The following is a 20,810-nucleotide window of genomic DNA, read 5'->3' on the forward strand; positions in this document are numbered from 1 at the left end:
GGGGTTTCTGGTGGCACCACCGAAAACACATTTCTTGGGCTTATTAACAGTTACTCATGTGAACAGACCTCTTTGTGGGAGCTGGCAATGAGGTGGCCGGGTGAATGGTACGTGTGCCCATTAAGAGAGGGAGGAAGAGTTTCAAAATGGAAGCATAAGTAAGGACCTCAAAGAAAGGGAGACTTTTTTTTTTTTTCCTGTGAACTGAAAGAAGAACTGATATGACTGAAAGACAGGTGATGGGAGTGGAAGACTAATCAGGTCAATGACAACAAGATTTGCAATGCAGAAGGCTCCACGTGGGCTACAGTGTGGATAATGAATTGCAGGTGCATAGAGACTGAGGCGAAAACCAGTTGGTAAATACTTCAGATAAGCAATGATTCTAGCTGGATCTAGACTGGAGATAATATGGAAAGATTGCAGAAAAATCACTCAAGAGGTATTAAAGATATATCGATAGGATGCTTGGTGATATAGTTTGGATATTTGTCCTTTCTGAGTCTCATGTTGAAATTTCATCCCTCAGTGTTGGAGGTGGGGCCTGGGAGAGGTGTTTTGGTTGTGGGGGCAGATCTCTCATGATGGCTTGGGGCCATTTTTGGGAGACTGAGTGAGTTTTCACTGTTAGTTCCTGCAAGATCTGGCTGTTAAAAAGAATCTGGCATCTCCTTTCTTTCTTTCTCTCTTCCTCTCCCCATGTGATGCTGGCTCCCCTCTGCTAGAAGCAGATGCTGACATCATGATTCTTGTACAGCCTGCAGGACTGAAAGCCAAATAAACCTCTTTTCTTATAAATTATCTGGCTACAGGTGTTCCTTTACAGCAATACAAATGGACTAAGACGCAGAGATCGTTATAACATCAAGACGTTTTTCTAGATTCCTCCTGCTGATTTGCCTTAACTTGATCTCTGATCTCTTTTCCACAGAAGTACTTAGCTTACCATGGGCCAAATGCTTTTCATGTATAAACTCATTAACCTTCATTATTATCCTATGAGATGAATACTTTTTAAAAAATTCTCATTTTATGGATAAGGAAACTAAAACATAAAGAGATTACACAGCTAGTGAGTAGAGCCAGGATCTGAACTCAAGCACATGCCCTTAAATGCTACCCCACACTGCTGATGGTCATTAGACAGTGGATTTAACAGGAGACAACAATCTGAATGGTAAGTGTAATGAACATACTTTTTGATGTGCTTCAGAGCATTTGAGGATCGACATCCAGTAGGTATGTATGTCTGGAGCCAAGATCTGATTGTAGATACAGAAATGAGAGATGTAGGCACACAGTTTAAAATCAGATCTGTGGGCGTGGATGTGTTCCACTCAGGTGAGTGTGCAGAGTAGGAAGAGAAGGAAGGAATCACTGGGTGAAACAGACACATAAAGGACGAGGAGGAAAGGAGATGTCTAATGAGACAGAAAAGAAAAAGTCTGAGATGCAAGCACAACCGTGAGCCTGGAAACAGGATTGTGTAAGTTTTAAAAAAAGTTTCACGAAGTAACAAGCAACAGAGCAAGTGTAGAGAAAAATAAGACTGGATAGGGACTGAAAAGTTTCCAGTGGATTTAGAAACAGAGAATCTTGGTGACCTTGGTGCAAATGAATTCACTGGAGTGCTGGGGGCAGAACTTGAGCTCTGGTTCTCTGAGGAGTAAATGGGTTATAAGAAAGAGGATATAGTGTAGACAACTCTTCTGGCTGGGAAGGAGAGCATTAAGGATTATTTTTATGTAATGGAAATGATGATTGTGGTATAGTTAAAGCAAACAAAGCTAGGTTGAAATCTCAGCTCTGCTAGGTATCATCTTTATCAGTGAAATAGAAATAAAAATACCTACTGTATAGATTTGTTGTTAGGATTACTGATTATTTTTGCAGAACACCAAACAAAAAGTAGTTAGTAAATGAGAACTATAGCCATGTTGAAAATGTAAAAATCTGAAAACCTCCGAATCTTCTGAATAATTTATTTGAATCTTTCATAGACAGAGTAAAACTTTTTAAAATTATTTTTTATTATTTTTATCTGAATATCGGATGCTATAAGGACATAGTATTAATGTCACTGTTGCTATATAAATTATTTAACTTTTAAGTAAGAATTTTAAGTAAGCTTTATTGAGATATAATTTACCTACAGTAAAGTCACCTACTTAAAGTGCATTGTTCAGTGGTTTTTAGTATATTTACAGAATTTACAGTATATTTACAGAATTTAGTACATTTGTTACCATCATTACAGTCAACTTTTAAAACATTTGCATAAACTCCCAAAGAAATCCCAGCATCTCCTAATTCCCATCGCCTCTCCCTCTAGCCCTAGGCAATCACTAATCTGTTTTCTGACTCTACAGATTTATTTGCCTATTGTTGACATTTCACAGAAAAGGAATCATGCAAGGTGTGACTCTTTGCAATTGGCTTCTTTTACTTGGCATAATCTTTTCATGGTTTATCCATGTGTAACATGTATCAGTAGTTCATTCTTTTTTCTGGTTAAACAACATTCCATTCAGTTATAAAGACATACCACATACTATTTATCCATTAATCAGCTGATGGGCATTTGGGTTGTTTCCGTATTTTGGCTATTATGAACAATGCTGCTATGAACCTTTGTATATAAGCTTTGTAGGGATGCATGTTTTCATTTCTCTTGAGTGCATACTTATGACTGAAATTGTGAGCTTAATGGGAGATTTTTAAATTTAGTTTTTTTTTGTTTGAGACAAAAATCTCGCTCTATCACCCAAGCTGGAGTGCAGTGGTGTGATCTTGGCTCACTGCAACCTCTGCCTCTCAGGTTCAAGTGACTCTCCTGTCTCAACCTCCCGAGTAGCTGGGATTCCAGGATCATGACACTACGCCTGGCTAATTTTTGTATTTTTAGTAGAGATGGGGTTTCATTATGTTGGCCAGGCTGGTCTTAGACTCCTGGCCTCAAGTGATCTGCCCACCTCAGCCTCCCAAAGTGCTGGGATTACAGACCTGAGCCACCACACCCAGCCTAAATTTAGTTTTTAACAACAAAATTTAAACATGCTTATAGACAAAACAATTTAAAATTGTATAAAGGATAATTTCTTTCCCCATCCCAGTTATACTTCCCTGAGGTAAACACTGTTACCCTGAGGTAAGTTTTATTTCCTTCCAGTCTTGCTCTATGGTAGGCCATCTTTCTTAACATGAAACATTTTGGCAGACTGTATTTAGCTGAAATTACAGGCTGGTGTATGAGAAAAAGTACTACCACCTGAAGTCTCTGACCCAGCTACTATATCCGTCATAGACTACTGGTGTGACTGTATGATCTTGGGTGAGTCTCTTGATTTTACTGGAGTTATTTTCTCAATTTTTTAAGTGTTTGGGTACAAAGTTTTCTAATTCTTTCTGGTCAAGCATTATATGATTTAATAATACTAAGGGCCCTGAGGATGCACTATTAGCTTTAGGCTTATTTGCAACGTGTTTTTCTTTCCCTTTCTTTTTATTTATCATTGGTAGAAGGAACTTCAGAGAAAGGCAATGACAATTACCCTCACCTTGCCAACCACTGACATTTGCTTAGCATGCTAAACAAACTTTCAGAGTGACTGGTGTTGAAAATAAAGTCCTTTTGTAGGTTTTAATTTGTTTCTTTTCAATCTTCTAAGTTTGCCGAATTGATTTTTATTTTATTACCTTTTACAGGGTCAATCAGAGTTACTGAGAATTTTGCTTTTTATGTACCTTGATTCCACTTTTGAAAGTCTAGTCGTCGTGCACATTACAATGACCTAACCTCTCTAAGATATGATAGAGGCATCTGCATATGATGAAACTTCTCCAGAGCATCTGGTATTGATACATGTTTAGTACACACGAAAAAGACTTTAACAAAAAGCAGACACTGTTATAGTACATAATAGATGGGTTGATGAAAATCAGTTTCTGTGGCCTAACTCTGAAATCAAAAAATCTCAGGGAAACTATGTGCATCACCTTCCCCCAAGAGAACAAGGATGAAATCTGATCCTGCTGGAAGGACTTCTCTCTGCCAGTTCTTCCACACATATCCTTGAGCCTGAAGAAGAGCTTCCACTAAATGGGAACTCTTCCTTTGAGTTCCAAGACTATAAATCACAGTCGTAGGTGAATACTCACCACTTGTCATTCCACTGAATGTCTACTATGCGCTCATGTGTCACATGATAACATACAGCATGGTTCCTACCTCTAAACAGATGACAAAAAGATACTCTGTTTTCAGAACCAAAGACAAAAACCACATGATTATCTCAATAGATGCAGAAAAGGCCTTTGACAAAATTCAACAGTGCTTCATACTAAAAGCTCTCAATAAATTCGGCATTGATGGAACGTATCTCAAAATAATAACTATTTATGACAAACCCACAGCCAATATCATACTGAATAGGCAACAACTGGAAGCATTCCCTTTGAAAACTGGCACAAGACAGGGATGCCCTCTCTCACCACTCCTATTCAACATAGTGTTGGAAATTCTGGCCAGGGCAATCAGGCAGGAGAAATAAATAAAGGGTATTCAATTACGAAAAGAGGAAGTCAAATCATCCCTGTTTGCAGATGACATTATTGTATATTTAGAAAACCCCATTGTCTCAGCCCAAAATCTCCTTAAGCTGATAAGCAACTTCAGCAAAGTCTCAGGATACAAAATCAATGTGCAAAAATCACAAGAATTCTTATACACCAATGACAGACAGAGAGCCAAATCACGAGCGAACTCCCATTCACAATTGCTTCAAAGAAAATTAAATACCTAGGAATTCAACTTACAAGGGATGTGAAGGACCTCTTCAAGGAGAACTACAAACCACTGCTCAACGAAATAAAAGAGGACACAAACAAATGGAAGAACATTCCATGCTCATGGATAGGAAGAATCAATATTGTGAAAATGGCCATACTGCCCAAGGTAATTTATAGATTCAATGCCATCCCTATTAAACTACCAATGACTTTCTTCACAGAATTGGAAAAAACTACTTTAAAGTTCATATGGAACCAGAAAAGAGCCCGCATTGTCAAGACAATCCTAAGCCAAAAGAACAAAGCTGGAGGCATCATGCTACCTGACTTCAAACTATGCTACAAGGCTACAGTAACCAAAACAGCATGGTACTGGTACCAAAACAGAGATATAGACCATGGGAACAGACCAGAGCCCTCAGAAATAATACCACATGTCTACAACCATCTGATCTTTGACAAACCTGACAAAAACAAGAAATGGGGAAAGGATTCCCTATTTAAAAAATGGTGCTGGGAAAACTGGCTAGCCATATGTCAAAAGCTGAAACTGGATCCCTTCCTTACACCTTATGCAAAAATTAATTCACGATGGATTAGAGACTTAAATGTTAGACCTAAAACCATAAAAACCCTAAAAGAAAACCTAGGCACACCATTAAGGACATAGGCATGGGCAAGGACTTCATGTCTAACACACCAAAAGCAACGGCAACAAAAGCCAAAATTGACAAATGGGATCTAATTAAACTAAAGAGCTTCTGCACAGCAAAAGAAACTAGCATCAGAGTGAACAGGCAACCTACAGAATGGGAGAAGATTTTTGTAATCTACCCATCTGACAAAGAGCTAATATCCAGCTAATATCCAGAACCTACAAAGAACTTAAACAAATTTTCAGGGAAAAAACCAAACAACCCCATCAAAAAGTGGGTGAAGGATATGAAGAGACACTTCTCAAAGGAAGACATTTATGCAGCCAACAGACACATGAAAATGTTCATCACCACTCGCCATCACAGAAATGCAAATCAAAACCACAATGAGATACCATCTCACACCAGTTAGAATGGCAATCATTAAAAAGTCAGGAAACAACAGGTGCTGGAGAGGATGTGGAGAAATAGGAACACTATTACACTGCTGGTGGAAATGTAAACTAGTTCAACTATTGTGGAAGACAGTGTGGTGATTCCTCAAGGATCTAGAACTAGAAATACCATTTGGCCCAGCCATCTCATTACTGGGTATATACCCAAAGGTTTATAAATCATGCTGCCATAAAGACACATGCACACATATGTTTATTGCAGCACTATTCACAGTAGCAAAGACTTGGAACCAACCCAAATGTCCATCAATGACAGACTGGATTAAGAAAATGTTTCACATATACACCATGGAATACTATGCAGCCATAAAAAAGGATGAGTTCATGTCATTTGTAGCGACACGGATGAAGTTGGTAATCATCATTCTCAGCAAACTATTGCAAGAACAGAAAACTAAACACTGCATGTTCTCACTCATAGGTGGGAATTGAACAATGAGAACACTTGGACATAGGAAGGGGATTATCACACACTGGGGCCTGTCATGGGGTGGGAAGAGTAGGGAGGGATAGCATTAGGAGATATACTTAATGTAAATGACTAGTTAATGGGTGCATCACACCAACATGGCACATGTATACATATGTAACAAACCTGCACATTGTGCACATGTACCCTAGAACTTAAAGTATAATAATAATAATAATAATAATAATAATAATAATAATAATAAAGATACTCTGCTATCATAGTTACTATTAGAGTTACACAGTTATTACTAGAGGAAATCTACAATTCAATTTTGGCTGTTCTTGAAGTTCATTAGTCTCCTCGGCATTACAGGATGAAAGTGCATGAAGAAGAATTAAGGATTGTTTGCAAGTCCCCTTAGTAGCTGATTTTGAACCTACCAAGCAGAAAGGTAGGGTCTAAAGACAGTAATAATGTGAGAAAGCAGATGTATTGTTAGAAAGAACTTGGGTCTTGAGGACATGTGAATTTCTACTTGTTGACCTAGGGAAAGAGAGAGGACTCCGTGGCATTCCATGGAAGAGGTCTCACTGTGGGCTAAAGCAAGAACATGAGATACATTAGCGGGCCTTTTACAGAGGCCTTCCATTCTTTTACAGAGAATGGAAAGAAGAAACCAACAGTATATGTATAGGTCAGAACTCAGGAGAGACAACTAGCATTGTGGGGCTATGATTTACAGCAGAAGGTCTTTGATCAGAGGTTCATAGGTGCTCTTGACCTGTTGGACACTGGCAGCTGCCTGAGGCCTTGGTGGCCAAGGCATTCACTCACACCTATTCTGATTTCCTGCAGTTGCCATCCCCATTCTTCCTGTAGTAATTCTTTAACTTCAGGGTTTTAAAAGGTAGATCATCTTCTGAGAAAGGTTTGTTGCTCCTGAAACTGTTAATGCTGCTCAACAACAACAAAAAGTCCATGTCTGTCTTTTTTGTTTCTCTGCTGGGAAAAGTGCCTGAATTAGAGGCTGTTTTTATGGGTCACAAGAATCCCAGAGGAAAAGGTTCCAGTATGAAAATCAGGGCAGGGAACCTGGCTAGCACAGGAGTAGAGCTGCTGTGGAAGACAGAAAGTGAAATAAAGTCCCTGCCTGAGGGAAGAGGCCCCAGCTGACCACAGGTCCCACATGGCAACTGTCAAAGAGCAGAGTGGGGGATCTCAGTGCTGTAACATGAGACTCCCCTCTGTGAAGTCACAACCCAAGGTGGAAAAATCAAGGTTAAAAAAAAAGTCTTTGTAAAAGAAATTGAAGGCTTCTCATCTTGCCTCTGCCAGACACTGCCCAGTTCCTAGAAGTCTAGCCTCAACATGGAGCTCCAGTGTGGACAAGAGTGGGAAAGGAGATGCATATCCGTCATAACATCACTCAAAGCAATTGGGACAGTGACAAAGGTGAGAAGAGTAAGGAAGTTCTTGTAAGTGAGGAGATTTCTATGGGAAAACGATAAGGAAAGCATTGTATTGTAAAAGTGTGGAAATGGTTGCCTAGGACATCTCCTGATTCACCAACAGGCCCTATAAGGAGGGAAAGGATAATCACAGAACTCTTGCAATTATAATGGTAGAAATCTGGTAGAGGCTCTGTTTTATATTTCACAGCTGCTTTCCTCATGTTAAGTGTAGCTTAGGGTCTACAGATACCACAGGCTCTGTACTATTCCACTGATCGTGAGAATAGTAAGAACTTACAAAGTAAGTGGTCAGATAGAAAGGAAAACTGGGCTACTGTCTGTCCTTCAGGTTTCCCATGCAGAGTCTCTGAATACCCAGCATTCAATAAATACAGATCTATATATAGCTATGGAAAAAAATCAGTCTGGATCCAAAATAAATAAGGCGGAAGCTGATTAAAATTCATGGGTATTTGAAATACGCTATCCATAATAAATTTCTAGACCTTTTATTTTCTTTATTTTCTTTTTTCACATTACAGGTAGCTGTTGACTATATCCACAAAAGAAACTCTCTAGGTCCAGTGGTCCCTAAATCTTCTAAGAACAGGGCTCAGCCACATCTGGATTACATATCCTCAGAAGTGCTAACCCTATAATACAAATTTAATGCCTATTTGGGGTCTGAGTGACAGTTTCCTTATCTGGAAAATACAGAGGTCGGACTCAATTGTTTAGTCCAATCTTTGTACCCATCCGTCTCTGAACTTAGGTTAACATCTAGTTATTTTTTTCCCACAAGGTTGATGGAATAATATCTTTGCAATTATGCCAGAGGCATAGGAAAGAAAACAGAACATGAATTAGATGAATTTGAAGGAGATCTAAATAACACAGAGAAATAAAATTCTCATTTCGTATCCTGATATCCATCTTCATTTGGGTCAATTTATTCTGTTAGGTAGGTTGCTCAAAAGAACACTTGGTCACAGGGATGAGCTAGGACTGAAATCTAGTCTGAATGCTATTCGCCATGCCACAGGCCCTGGCACAGTGTGTCCTCCGGCCAGAAGAAGGGAAGCCTTTGTAAAATTCGGACAAAGGCTTTGGCTGCTTAGCAGTGGCCCAGCATACCCACTCCTTTTAAATGCAAGCCATAAAATTCCTCTTTACCCTCTAAGGTATTCATTTTGTCTAGAATACAGTTATCTTAAGTTTTAGTATTCAATTTGGAACACACATAACTATTGACTTTAAAAACCCTCTTCCAGAGATCCTTTAAACCTCTTATGAGCTGGGTGTCTACAGAACCAAATTAAAGGGTTGATATGGAAGGTTTATTTTCTCTTCTCTAAGAGGTAGATTTTAATCTCTTAATTAAAATACAATTCTGCATTCTAAAATATTTAGATATTTATATAAATAAAGGCAGGCTTGCACAGCCCTTCCCCAATACGGCCAACCCTACCATTCATCTCCCTTCACAATTCAGTGGACTCACTATTAAGCTATGAATGGAAACAGTCTTTTATAACAGTCTTTTGAAAAAAATTCATTCTCCCCTCAGCCTGAGGTATCTATCTGGGGGGTCATAATACATCATCTCACATATACAAATATAATGATAGCTAACATTTATGGAACTCTTCATATTTATCAGGTACTGTTTTCAGCACTTTATTTAAAACCTCTTGAAATCCTTATAGGTACCCCATGAGACTGATACTATAATAATTGCTAACTTACAGAAAAGTCCCTTGCTCAAGTTTACATAGCTAGAAAGTTGTGGAGGCAAAATTCAAACCCTAATATTTTGTGTCTAGAGTCTAGTTTCTTAACCATATATTCATTGCCAGCCTATCTATCTATCTTTATATCATATCAATCAGTCATCTGTTGATATATCATCTGTCTACTAAAGAGATTTGACTATCGTTCAATGGGGTATACTTTTCTCTGAAGCAGAATTCAATACTTGACGAATTACTACTGTAATATTCAGTGAATATTTAGTAAGCACATTTAAAAACACAGATTCTGGTACCAGCCTAGTTAGGTTCAGATTCTACCCATGTGACCTTAGAAAGTTTAGTTAACTGTTTCATCACCTGCAAAATGGGATAATAATGATACATACCTCCCTGGGATCCTGTGGAGATTAATGAGTTAATTTGTATAAAGTGCTGCTGGGTAGGCAACAAGATGATAAATAGTGATTGTTGTAATCATTATCCTCATAGTTGCCACCATCATCATCATCTGTATTGTCATTGTCACTATTAGTACTACATGCCAGGTACCACTTTTGGCATGCGGAATAAAACAATAAATAAAACAAAACTTCTTCTCTAATAAAATGAATATTCTAAGTGTAAGTTCTGATGACCTCATTTCCAACTATCTCATCTCATTGTTTCCATTTGTTTCTCAAACCATGTACTGTAATATTTATATAAAATTGAGATGATCATAGCTACCCCATAAGTCGTTATAGGTTAAAATGAGTTTGCACATATAAAATTTCTGAAATAGCGCATACCACCTAAAGGCACTCAATACACATCAGTGGTTTTAATTAATATCTGTGCAATGGGTGTTATGGTTTAACGTCACTGCCTTGATTCTGAGTCCTACAATTTGTTGACTATAGTGATTTTTGCATAGCATTTTCTCATAGGTAGTTTTCTTCACAAAGGAATGCTTTTGAAGTTGTGCTTATTCTGTTTTCTTATTGCCACCCAATAATTTGATGGTTACTAAAGTAAATACAAAGATTGCTCCCAAAACACAAACAGACATACTAAAACTAATAGAAAATATTTACATCATCTCAGATAGAGATATTATCTCACTTTTATTTTTTTAAAGCTAATCAATTAAATTTAGATTGTTTTATCACAGAGTTATTTGAACATCACCAATCTGGTTTCACTTCCCAGCTGTGTCATCTCAAGGTATTTAACCCTCATGAAGCCTCCTGACTCTACCTGCCTGGGTTGTTGTGCAGAGTAAATAAGAGCTTTTAAAACAGGGTGAGTTCCTTGTTTTCTGTTGTCTTTTACACTACAAAATTTTAACTGTGCTTTTAAAACAATTCTTGAATTCTTAATGAAAGAACATCTGCCCCCTAGTACCAAAAAACAGTGAGGGACAACAGTGAATGCTGTAAATTTAAGAAACTGTCTATTGAGATAATGCATTAATTTAAAATCAAGGGGTATTTCTTTCCATGTAAACCCTTTCATAGATTGCATTGCAGGGAAATAGGCTATAAAACCAAATGTAGCAAGAGTGGCCTCTGTCACTCTGGGAGTCAATTAATTCTTCTTATTTTCCTTAATTCATATTGGGTTTAGTGATCACCTACTTCAAAAAGGCAGTGACAGCCTTGGAAAAATAAGCTACTACATAAACTTAGAAAGGGGCTACGCCTTGTGAGTCATTCCTAGAGGGCTGACTCTCTTGGTTTTAATTAAAAGTGAAATAAAGCATTCTTTAAGATTACATCAGCTTTTTAAGGGCATAAGAAGGTCAATGGTTTGTAAGCATCTTCTTTCTGTTTCTAATGGTGCTGTTTCCCAGATTGAATCATGTGAACAAGGCTCAAATTTCCTTTCAGAGTCTACAGATTCATGGCAGAGTGGATGCGGGAAGTGGGAGACGGAGTGAGAAGCTACAGTGTACAGAGTGAACGTGATTAAGGCTCCGTGAGAAGATGAGCTTGGATGTGAGAATGCCTTGGGTACAGCCCAGATTCCTCCAATTGCTAGATCAAAACACACACTTTGCAAAATTATTGAGATTATTAGAAACAATAAAGTACCTATGTAAAGTGCCTGGCTACTAATCTGTGCACCATAAAGTGGCTGTTATTTTGTCCACATTCCTTAGAAGAAACATGTAAGGCAAAAATAGCACTACACGAGTAGATAAAAAAGAAAAGTATCTCATACAAGTACACAATCACATATGGGATTAGACACATGCCGCCTTTTACAGGGAGCCTATAAATGTAATAATAAAAGGAAAAATATGTGACATTGATTATGATGACAAGAAGGATGGCTGCTAAGAATGATAGAAGGTCTCAGCCCAAACAGCTTTCTTATGACCTCAGGTGATTTGCCTGAGCTGATAAACATTTTCTACCTGATTTGTGATAGCAATAGAAATAAATATACATGAGTTCAAGGCTTTAAAATAGAATACACATATGGGAACAATTAATAATGACTAATGTGGCTAGTGCCTGGATGAAAATTCATTTGCTTAATTTCCCTTGATCATCACAACAATCCTATGAGGGAAACAGAACAGATACAATTATTCTTCTCACTTTCTGATGAGGGAATTGAGGCTCTGAGGGTAGTAATATGTTTAGCTAAAATGCACGTGATTAGTATGGCCAAATGGAAGACTTCAGACCTAGATAGTTTGGGCACAATCCTTAGCTACTCTGTGACCTCATATTGCCACTACCTCAAACAAGGGGCCTGATATATTTTGCCTCCCTTCCCTCCCATTGTTTTCTAAACAGTTTTATGTTTAAGTGTATTTACTGTGGACAACAGTGCTCATTCTGTCCAACAGGAGCAAAGAATCACCCTCCAGTGAATATCCCAAGCTAGAAAATTCTTCCATTGAGTCAGTCACCAAGTACCACCTGTTCTATTTAATAAATAATTCTGAATCCATTTGTTCCTCCCTATCTCGATAGTCTCAGTTCAGTTCTTCATTATTTACCCTGCTCTATAATATAATACTAACTAGTTTCCCTGCATTCAAACTTTTCCGACACAGGTGGCAGAGTGATCTTTTTAAAAATGCAAAGCAGATTGTCTCTTTGCTCAGCTTTAAAATTCTTCAACAGCTCCCCACTGCCTATAGGATAAAGTACAAAATCCTCAGCTTGGTAAGTAAGGTCTGCTATGATACATAGCTGCCTCTTTCTCCAACCTTATCGCCCACCCAATAGCCCTCAGCCACACAGGTAGTCTGGTAGTCCCAGAAGGCATTGTGTGCCTTTATATACCACGATGCTTAACTTTTTCCTATTTCTTTTACTTGGAACACGTTTCTTTCGTAATCCTACTGATAAACTCAGTGTCTTCATGATAATGCCCAGAAAAACAAGGGCAGAGTTAGGTAATTCCTCCTATGTTTACCTTTAGAGACTTGCATGCGCTTCTATTACAGATTAGTTTTGGAATTTATATTTTATTTTGTATTTACAGACTTTGAAACAGTTAAAACATTAAAGGCCCAGTAAATTTTCTGCCACTCTGCAAGGAAAGAAAGCTTGCCAAAGATAAGTTTTAGTATTCAATTTGGAACATACATACCTGCTGACTTTAAAAACCCATTTAAGGGATCCTATAACTTTATATGTGCTGATAGTCTACAGAACTGAATTAAAGGGTTATAATGGAAGGTTTATTTTCTCTTCTCTGAGAAGTAAATTTTGAAGCCTTGATAAAAACAAAATGGCATGTTGTAAAATACGTAGATCTCTATAAAAACACAGGCAGGCTTGCATAGCCCTTCCCCCATACTACCAACTCTACCATTCATTTCCCTTCACAATTCACTGGACTCACTATTAAGCTATGAATGGAAACAGTCTTTTATAACAATTCTTTAATAAAAATAAAAAATCATTCTCACCTCAGCCTGAGGTACTATTCAGGGGCTCACCATAACTCTGGCATATGATTGAGGTCTTACAAAATAAAGATCTCGCTCTGCATCCCCAAACTCAGAATGGCTTGAGGCTGCCAACATTATGATTTCTACAAAGGTGGTAAATTATAAATGTGGATTATCTGAGCCCAGCAGAGAATAGTTAGACATTAGACTTGCAGATGGACCTATGGGAAGATGAATGTGCATTTTCTATAGGTAATGCTTCTTATAAATGATTAGAAATTGATGGCTAGGAGTGGATGGGGCCATTTCTTTGTGCATGTTAATGCCTCTGCAGAAGGGACAGTCGAAGGTCATATTTGCTTCCAACACTATCACTTGTAATAATCTGATTTTAGTTATGCTCAATTAAATATGCAGGACACCCTTAGGTTAAGGCTGTCTCCATAACAATCTGAAACCTAACTTAGAAGTGTTATACACAGTAGAGTTTCAGAGAGTCACAAGCAGCTGGGTTTCAGCCAATTTCAGGCAGCCAACTCATCACATCATGCCCAAATAAAGCAGATGCCTAGCTGTAGCCCATCAGGTGATTTCTCTACTTTGCTTCTGTGTACAGGCTGTAAAAGGTTGCTTCTCAAACTGCTCAGTGGAGCTCTCTAAACCTCTTCTGGTTCTGAGTGCTGCCTGATTGATGAATTGTTCTTTGCTCAGATAAACTCTGTTAAATTTAATTTCTCTAAATTTGTTATTTTAACAGCTACCTAGAGATTAGGTGCATTTGAGAAACTGAGGCCTTTTAGCAGATATATATCACATAGTAAGTAATTCTTCATTTATATGTCTGTGAGATACTTAAGGGGAGAGACTATGTTTTTTTCACCTTTGAATCCCTAACATTAAGGATGATGCCTGGTACCTAGCTGAAGTCCCATGAATATATATCCTTCAGTGAGTGAAGATGTTGCATGATGATATAGTGCTTCACAGTTCATTTCCCATCCAAAACCTGCCAGTATATTTTAATTAGCCTTCATCTGGTTTATCTCAGTCTCTGTTATCAACTGCAAAATGGCAATAATTAGGACCGTTTATGTATAAGGACAAATAAACACATGCCATAAATATTGAAAAAGCAGCCAAGAATACTATTCTCCTTGCCCTAGAAATATCAAAAGCTGAATAACTTATTCTCCCTAAGTAGAAAAACCAATAACAACATCAAAAATTACTTGTTTTTCAAAGAAAAAGAGATGTACTAGATAAGCAGGAGTCCCACAGAAATCCCATTTATTTTTCAAATTTTAGTTTGATTTCAGGCTCTGCACATTTCTTGTTTCTGCAAGCATTAAAAAGTCAATTCCTCCAAACATAATCTGCAGCCATAGGCACCGTGCCAAGTAATTTAAAGTGCTTTCCTAAGAAAAACTAACAACTTCTCTGTTTCCTTTTAAATGGTCTTACAGAAGTACATTGTGTGTACAATTAATTCATCCCTAAATGTTTGCTATTAATTCAAAAAACTGAGATCTTGGGTATTCCCACTGAAGCTCAGAAAATACAGGAGACTGACTCAGGTTGCTTTTGCTGACTCACCTTTATTCTTCTAAATGTGGATTAGGAATTAATAAGGATGGTTTCACATGCTAACTTTCCCAGAGCTAGTGCATATTCTAATCTGAAGCCATAATTGCTGTATCAATATGTGCATGTTTCTGGAATAGACTTCAGGAATTTTTCAAAAGCTCTGAACAAAATAGACATCATTAACTACTGCATCCTAAAAATCAGGCATTTCTTCAACATTTTTGGCTGTGTTTTTGAGCTTGCACCTTTGTAAAAGGTTGTCCTATTATAGTAGCATCTTGAACGTTGTTGTTGATCCTTGATAAGTATTAGCTAAATAAATTAATATATACTTTTTTGTAAAATCTTTTTTAGGGCAAAAGATCCTAGAATATTTTTATTTAACCATGAGTGATAGTAAGACATAGACCTGTGAAATAGTAGATTGGGTTCCACAACATTACTAGAGTTGGATAAGGGTTTGTCTATCGAATTCTAAGTTCTCATCTACTTCTGAGGGTCTATATGTTATTCAAGAACACAGAGAACAGCACACAGGTGATGGTGTCAAAAACGGAACCAGAATATTTTTACTTTGCCCCTGAATTATTGGCTACATTTCAAGATACATTGGCTTGGAAAGATATTTCCCATTGGAAAAATAAATAATATCTGAAATGAATTACGGAGTTTTCATGAAGAATTGGCGGGTCCCTAATGGATTTATAACGTAGACAATCACCATAGACATAGTTTATGGTGAAAGTACAACACAAAGTGAGTTCTAGTTATTATTTGTTTCTATGCATGAATTCATTCATTCATGGAGCAGTTTTATGTGCCTACTAAGAACTAGGTAAAGCACAGCTTGAGCTATGACTTGTTCTCAAACAGGTATCAGTTTGCTTGTTTGCAGAGTTTATTTCCATGTTTATGTATTCATCCAATAATCCTGAGCTCCTGCTAGCCAGATACTGTAGTAAGTGTTAGGAATATAGCAGTGAACAAAATAAACACAATTCTACTCAGTGAACTTACAGTGTAGAGGGTGATACAGGCAGTTAGTTTGAAAATCACATAAATAAATGTACAATTATAAATTGCTTGAGTCTTATGAAAAATAGAAAAGAAAATATATAATAGGGGGCCTGATTTTCTGTTTCAGAGAGCTTCTCTGAAGACGTGCAATTTAAGCTTGGATCTAAGATGACCAGAAGTTAATCAGGCAAAGTGTAAAAAGAGCTTTTCAATTCCAGGGAAAAGCATATGTGAAACGCTTGAGACTAGAAGAGATTTAGTGCATTTTGTGAATAAAAAGAAGGCCAACATGAATAGTGTGGTTGGCAAAGGGAAGAGTGAAATGAGGTATCCAAAAGGCAGGCAGGGGCTAGGTCATGCAGAGCCCGGATGCTATGTTAACGACTTCGCATTGCATCCTAATGCAAAAGGAGATCTGATCTGTATTTTTTACAGATCACTTTGGTTGCATTGAGAATAAGCCTGGAGGTCAACAGTGGAAATGGTGAGAACAATTAAGAAGCTACTATAGGTGGGAGATGATGGGGTCTTGGATTAAAGTGGTGGAAATAGTAGTAAAGGAAAGTGAATAAATCTGAGATATTTTGGAGGTAGAATCAACAGGACTTGAAGATGAATTGAATGGTGGATATGAAGGAAAACAAGGTAGTAAGGATGACTCTCAAGTTTTTGGCTTAAACAATACGGTAGATGTATGTGCCATTTACTAAGCTGAGGAAGTATGGAGGAGGAGCGAAGTGGGGTGAAATTAAGATTTTTGGTATCAATGCACTGGTAGTGATAAGGCCACTAAAATAGCTGTCTGTGTGTTTTTGTGTTTTTATGACTGTTTTTCTACAAAGATAAGATAAAGAATAAGATAATGGAAAAAGAAAACAGGAGAAGAAAGGGGACCAAAATAGAATAAAGTGAAAATAGAATTCCCAAAAAGGGGAATGATGGATGGGGTTTGGGGCCTGGTGCATATCAGAATTAGACAGCGTGTGTCATTTGAAAAAAAATTCAACATTGTATTATAATGTTTTTATTTGAAAAATAAATAACTCTATTGTATTCATGATACAGATGACAGAAAGCGAGCTGAAAAGAATCGTATCTGGTAGGTTCACATAGAGGTAAACTCTTATCAGCTACTTATTGGTGAATTTTTCAGGAGCGATGCTTCAAAATCCCCAGTGGAGTGGAAGGAAACCAATGTAACTTTTACATTAATAAAAAAGGAACACAGGATAAAAAGAAAAAAAAAATGTTTACTGACACAGAGCCAGAAGAAGGGAAGGTATATGAGAAGTCAGGGTAATGATAGAGAAAGGACAGAAAAAGAGAAATGGGTGGAAATTTTTTTCCAGTGAGCAAAAATGACTAATGGTCTGCCAGGTCAGTCATCATCTGGGTTTGAATCCCAGCTCTGTCACTTACTAGTGGATGATCTTGGGCAACTCAGGCAACTCTATCAAGTCTCAATTTCTCATTTGCAAAACAAAGATAATTATAACATCTACCTCATAAAGTTATTATGAAGATTAAAATACATAACTCATAAGAAGTACTTAACAAAATGCCTGGCACAGAAGAGCTCAATAAATGTGAGCTACCCTTAGGTAGCTGACTATAGGTACACAATTACTAGCAAGTCATTACAGGTATGTGGCTCTTCTCACTTCCTTAGGGCTATGGTGATTTTGACCTTTTAGCTTTAAAATGGCATAGTTCACTGTATCAAGAAATAGTTTTAATGATTTGTTAAAAATATAGGTGGATTTAATATTTATAAAGTATTCTGAAATATTATTAGACTTTAATTATTGCAAATTAATAAAAATGACCTAGCTGATTTACATAGTTAACAATGTGTTTTCTCATTTATTTCTGGAAATGTTAGATGTAATTTAACATTTGTTATTCAACTCTCCTAGATAGAACAGTAATTGACTTCTAAACTTATTCTTTCAAAATATCAAAAAATAAAGATGATGTTCTTAGCAGACTGTCTTGATATATCCATCTTCACTCTGAATCATTCTAAAGTCTGTATTTTCTCAGCCCTAACAATATTATGAAGATATTCCTGTCTGAAAACATTATATAGACACCCCATTCTGTGTAGAAACATTACAATTGGGATCTCTGTTTAGACTGAATTGGAACTACCTTGTGGAACACTGAATTCTATTTTTCTTGCTTTCCTCTCTCTCCAACTCAGGCTACTATGAAAAGATGAGGTCTTTTTTGTTATTTTCATATATATGCTTTGGAACACTAACACAGAATTATGATCAACTTTCAGACTTAGACTAATTTCTTTACAAAGTTATTGAAAGACTCAAAACATTCTAAGGGCAAATTTGGACTCCACATTTATTGGCAAGATCATACTGAGGGCAATGCCTTTAACCTCTCTGAACATCTATTTCTTTAAATAGGCTGGGAGCAGTAAATACGAGAATATATATATATGTATACACCTAGCATGATAACATAATATAAACATTAATTTTATGTTCTGTGTGGTAAGATGGAACCAAGTAATTCTGTAGTTTTGGACAAGTTGCTTAATACCTTAAGGACTCAGTTCAATGGTGATATTAATCTAATATTTTAGCTAAAATATTAAATGGTGATAATAGTACATATTTCTTAGGCCACATTATGCCTGAAGCAGAGTAAGCACTTATTAAATATTATTTAAAAATATTCAACAAATGTTCCCTTTCATCCTTCTTCTTTTTTTTTTTTTTTGAGACGGAATCTGGCTCTGTGGCCCAGGCTGGAGTGCAGTGGCCGGATCTCAGCTCACTGCAAGCTCCGCCTCCCAGGTTCACGCCATTCTCCTGCCTCAGCCTCCCGATTAGCTGGGACTACAGGCGCCCGCCACCTCGCCTGGCTAGTTTTTTGTATTTTTTAGTAGAGACAGGGTTTCACCGTGTTAGCCAGGATGGTCTCGATCTCCTGACCTCGTGATCCACCCGTCTCGGCCTCCCAAAGTGCTGGGATTACAGGCTTGAGCCACCGCGCCCAGCCTCATCCTTCTGTATGAATGAAATGGTGTTAAGTTCCAAAATTAATTCTTCTAGAAAAATATAATCAATACCTTATTAAAATGTATAGGAACCAGGAATATGTAGAGCATCATGTGATCATGTCTAACTGCTCTGTGATCACTCCAGGGAACAAAACAAAACAAAAAGGCAACGTTCTTAATTTCTCCCATTGCACCAAGGGAACAGCAGAACATCTCTCCAACTTAGGGAAGATGTTTAGTGCAAGAGAAGTGAGCAGAGGCAGATTCTACCCATTCATCCTTGTGGAAGCACATGCAATTCGAGAAGATGAAGTGAGGAAGCGCATGCAGTACCTGGTCATCTCAGAGTCAGGGAGCAGGCCTAGGTGGTAGTGGGAATAGGGAGCTGAGAGAAGGAAGCTTTTGTCACACTCAACAGGGGAATAGTGCCTGGGAGAAGCAGGCTTATCACATAGTTTGTTCACAGTGCTGTAAACAGGTTCCGGAGGCCTGGTGATACAAGAGGAAGAGAAAGATATGCATGGTTAGTATATACAAGGAACACGTGTGCAACCAGTAGCATTTCACCATATGCAAAAGTAAAAACAATGCCATTTTTCTTGATTTGTTATTAGAAGAAACCCAATTTTTCCACTTGTAACTTTTCTTATAATAAAGACTTTATTCCTCAGACTTTTTTTGTGGGTAAATATGGCCCTATGAAAACATTCAGTCCTATGTGATTTGAGTGCTCTGAAGCGTTCAGTCAACTGGAATAGCTGCTTATAAGGAAGCTCATTTAGCTGGAATTCTTGAAATTTTGTTCTCACATTTCCTCCCTTTACTCACCCGGAACCCAGACATGATGGGTGGAGCTTCACTGTTCATCTAAGACCATGAAGCAAACTTGAGGATAAAGCCAAAAAATACACATAATGGAATATAAAGATAGCACTTGTGTCACTGATGATATGGAGTGGCACTATACCAACTCTGGACTAGCTACCTTTGAATTTCTTCTCTGTGGATAAAGATAAACTGTGTTGTTCAAGCTAGGATCATTTTTTTTTTTTCTTATATAAATGGGACCTAATCTTAACAGATATACTCCTACAAAATTTAAGACTGCACATCTAATACAAAGAAATAAATATAAATAAGGCCTACTACAAATGCTAATGTATTTAATTATGTTTGGAGTCCATCTAATATCTTCTGTATACATAGGAAATGTAAACAATGCTATTTTCTGTAAATTGGGCCTATGACTATTTGGAGAAATCTCTGCATCTTAATTTGAAAATATTATTATACATAAAATGGCAGCTGATCTAAACTGCCAGCACAGAACCTTAGAAGAAAGGATTCAGTGACTTCTTTTAGATCATAAAACATTCTCATGATAATGTCATCTCAGTAACGTTGTTTCTGCCTGGGAGAGCTGATCCAATTTTCTCAGTCTGATGTTGACTCTACAGACTAAGAAAATGATGTTTCTAATTTTCTCCTAGTCCTTTTACTTCAGTAGCACCATATTTTGAGTCAAATTTTCACAATCAAAACTGGCTAATGGAGATCTTTTAGAAATTCCTGGTTACATTGTATTCAACTGAATAAAGAGAAAATATTTTACTTTCTGAAAATTATAATAAATTCAAGCCAATGAAAATGAGGTCCTGTATTTTGTCCAGGGTTGAACTCTTGAAACTTTTATTTGAATCTTTTTGGAACCATTTTATGAATATAATATTATCATTTGATTCACATATTTAGTAGATTTGGTGTTTGGAGCAGGCTTTA

At 37.3% G+C, this 20,810-nt stretch overlaps 1 protein-coding gene across 9 annotated transcripts in view; it reads right to left on the reverse strand.

Annotated features, from left to right (window-relative positions):
• DLG2 (discs large MAGUK scaffold protein 2) overlaps positions 1-20,810 on the reverse strand; it is a 2,237,713-nt gene that overhangs the window by 466,874 nt on the left and 1,750,029 nt on the right. For 8 of the 9 annotated variants that reach the window (XM_023209277.2, XM_023209278.2, XM_023209276.1 and 5 more), the window contains one exon: positions 19,365-19,520. The exons of the other annotated variant lie outside the window; for it this stretch is intronic. In XM_023209277.2, coding sequence (XP_023065045.1) covers positions 19,365-19,520 — 156 coding nt within the window. The remainder of the gene's footprint in view (positions 1-19,364; positions 19,521-20,810) is intronic. 9 annotated transcript variants of the gene reach the window in all.

Source organism: Piliocolobus tephrosceles, chromosome 13 (assembly GCF_002776525.5).
Source record: "Piliocolobus tephrosceles isolate RC106 chromosome 13, ASM277652v3, whole genome shotgun sequence".
NCBI classification, from domain to species: domain Eukaryota; kingdom Metazoa; phylum Chordata; class Mammalia; order Primates; family Cercopithecidae; genus Piliocolobus; species Piliocolobus tephrosceles.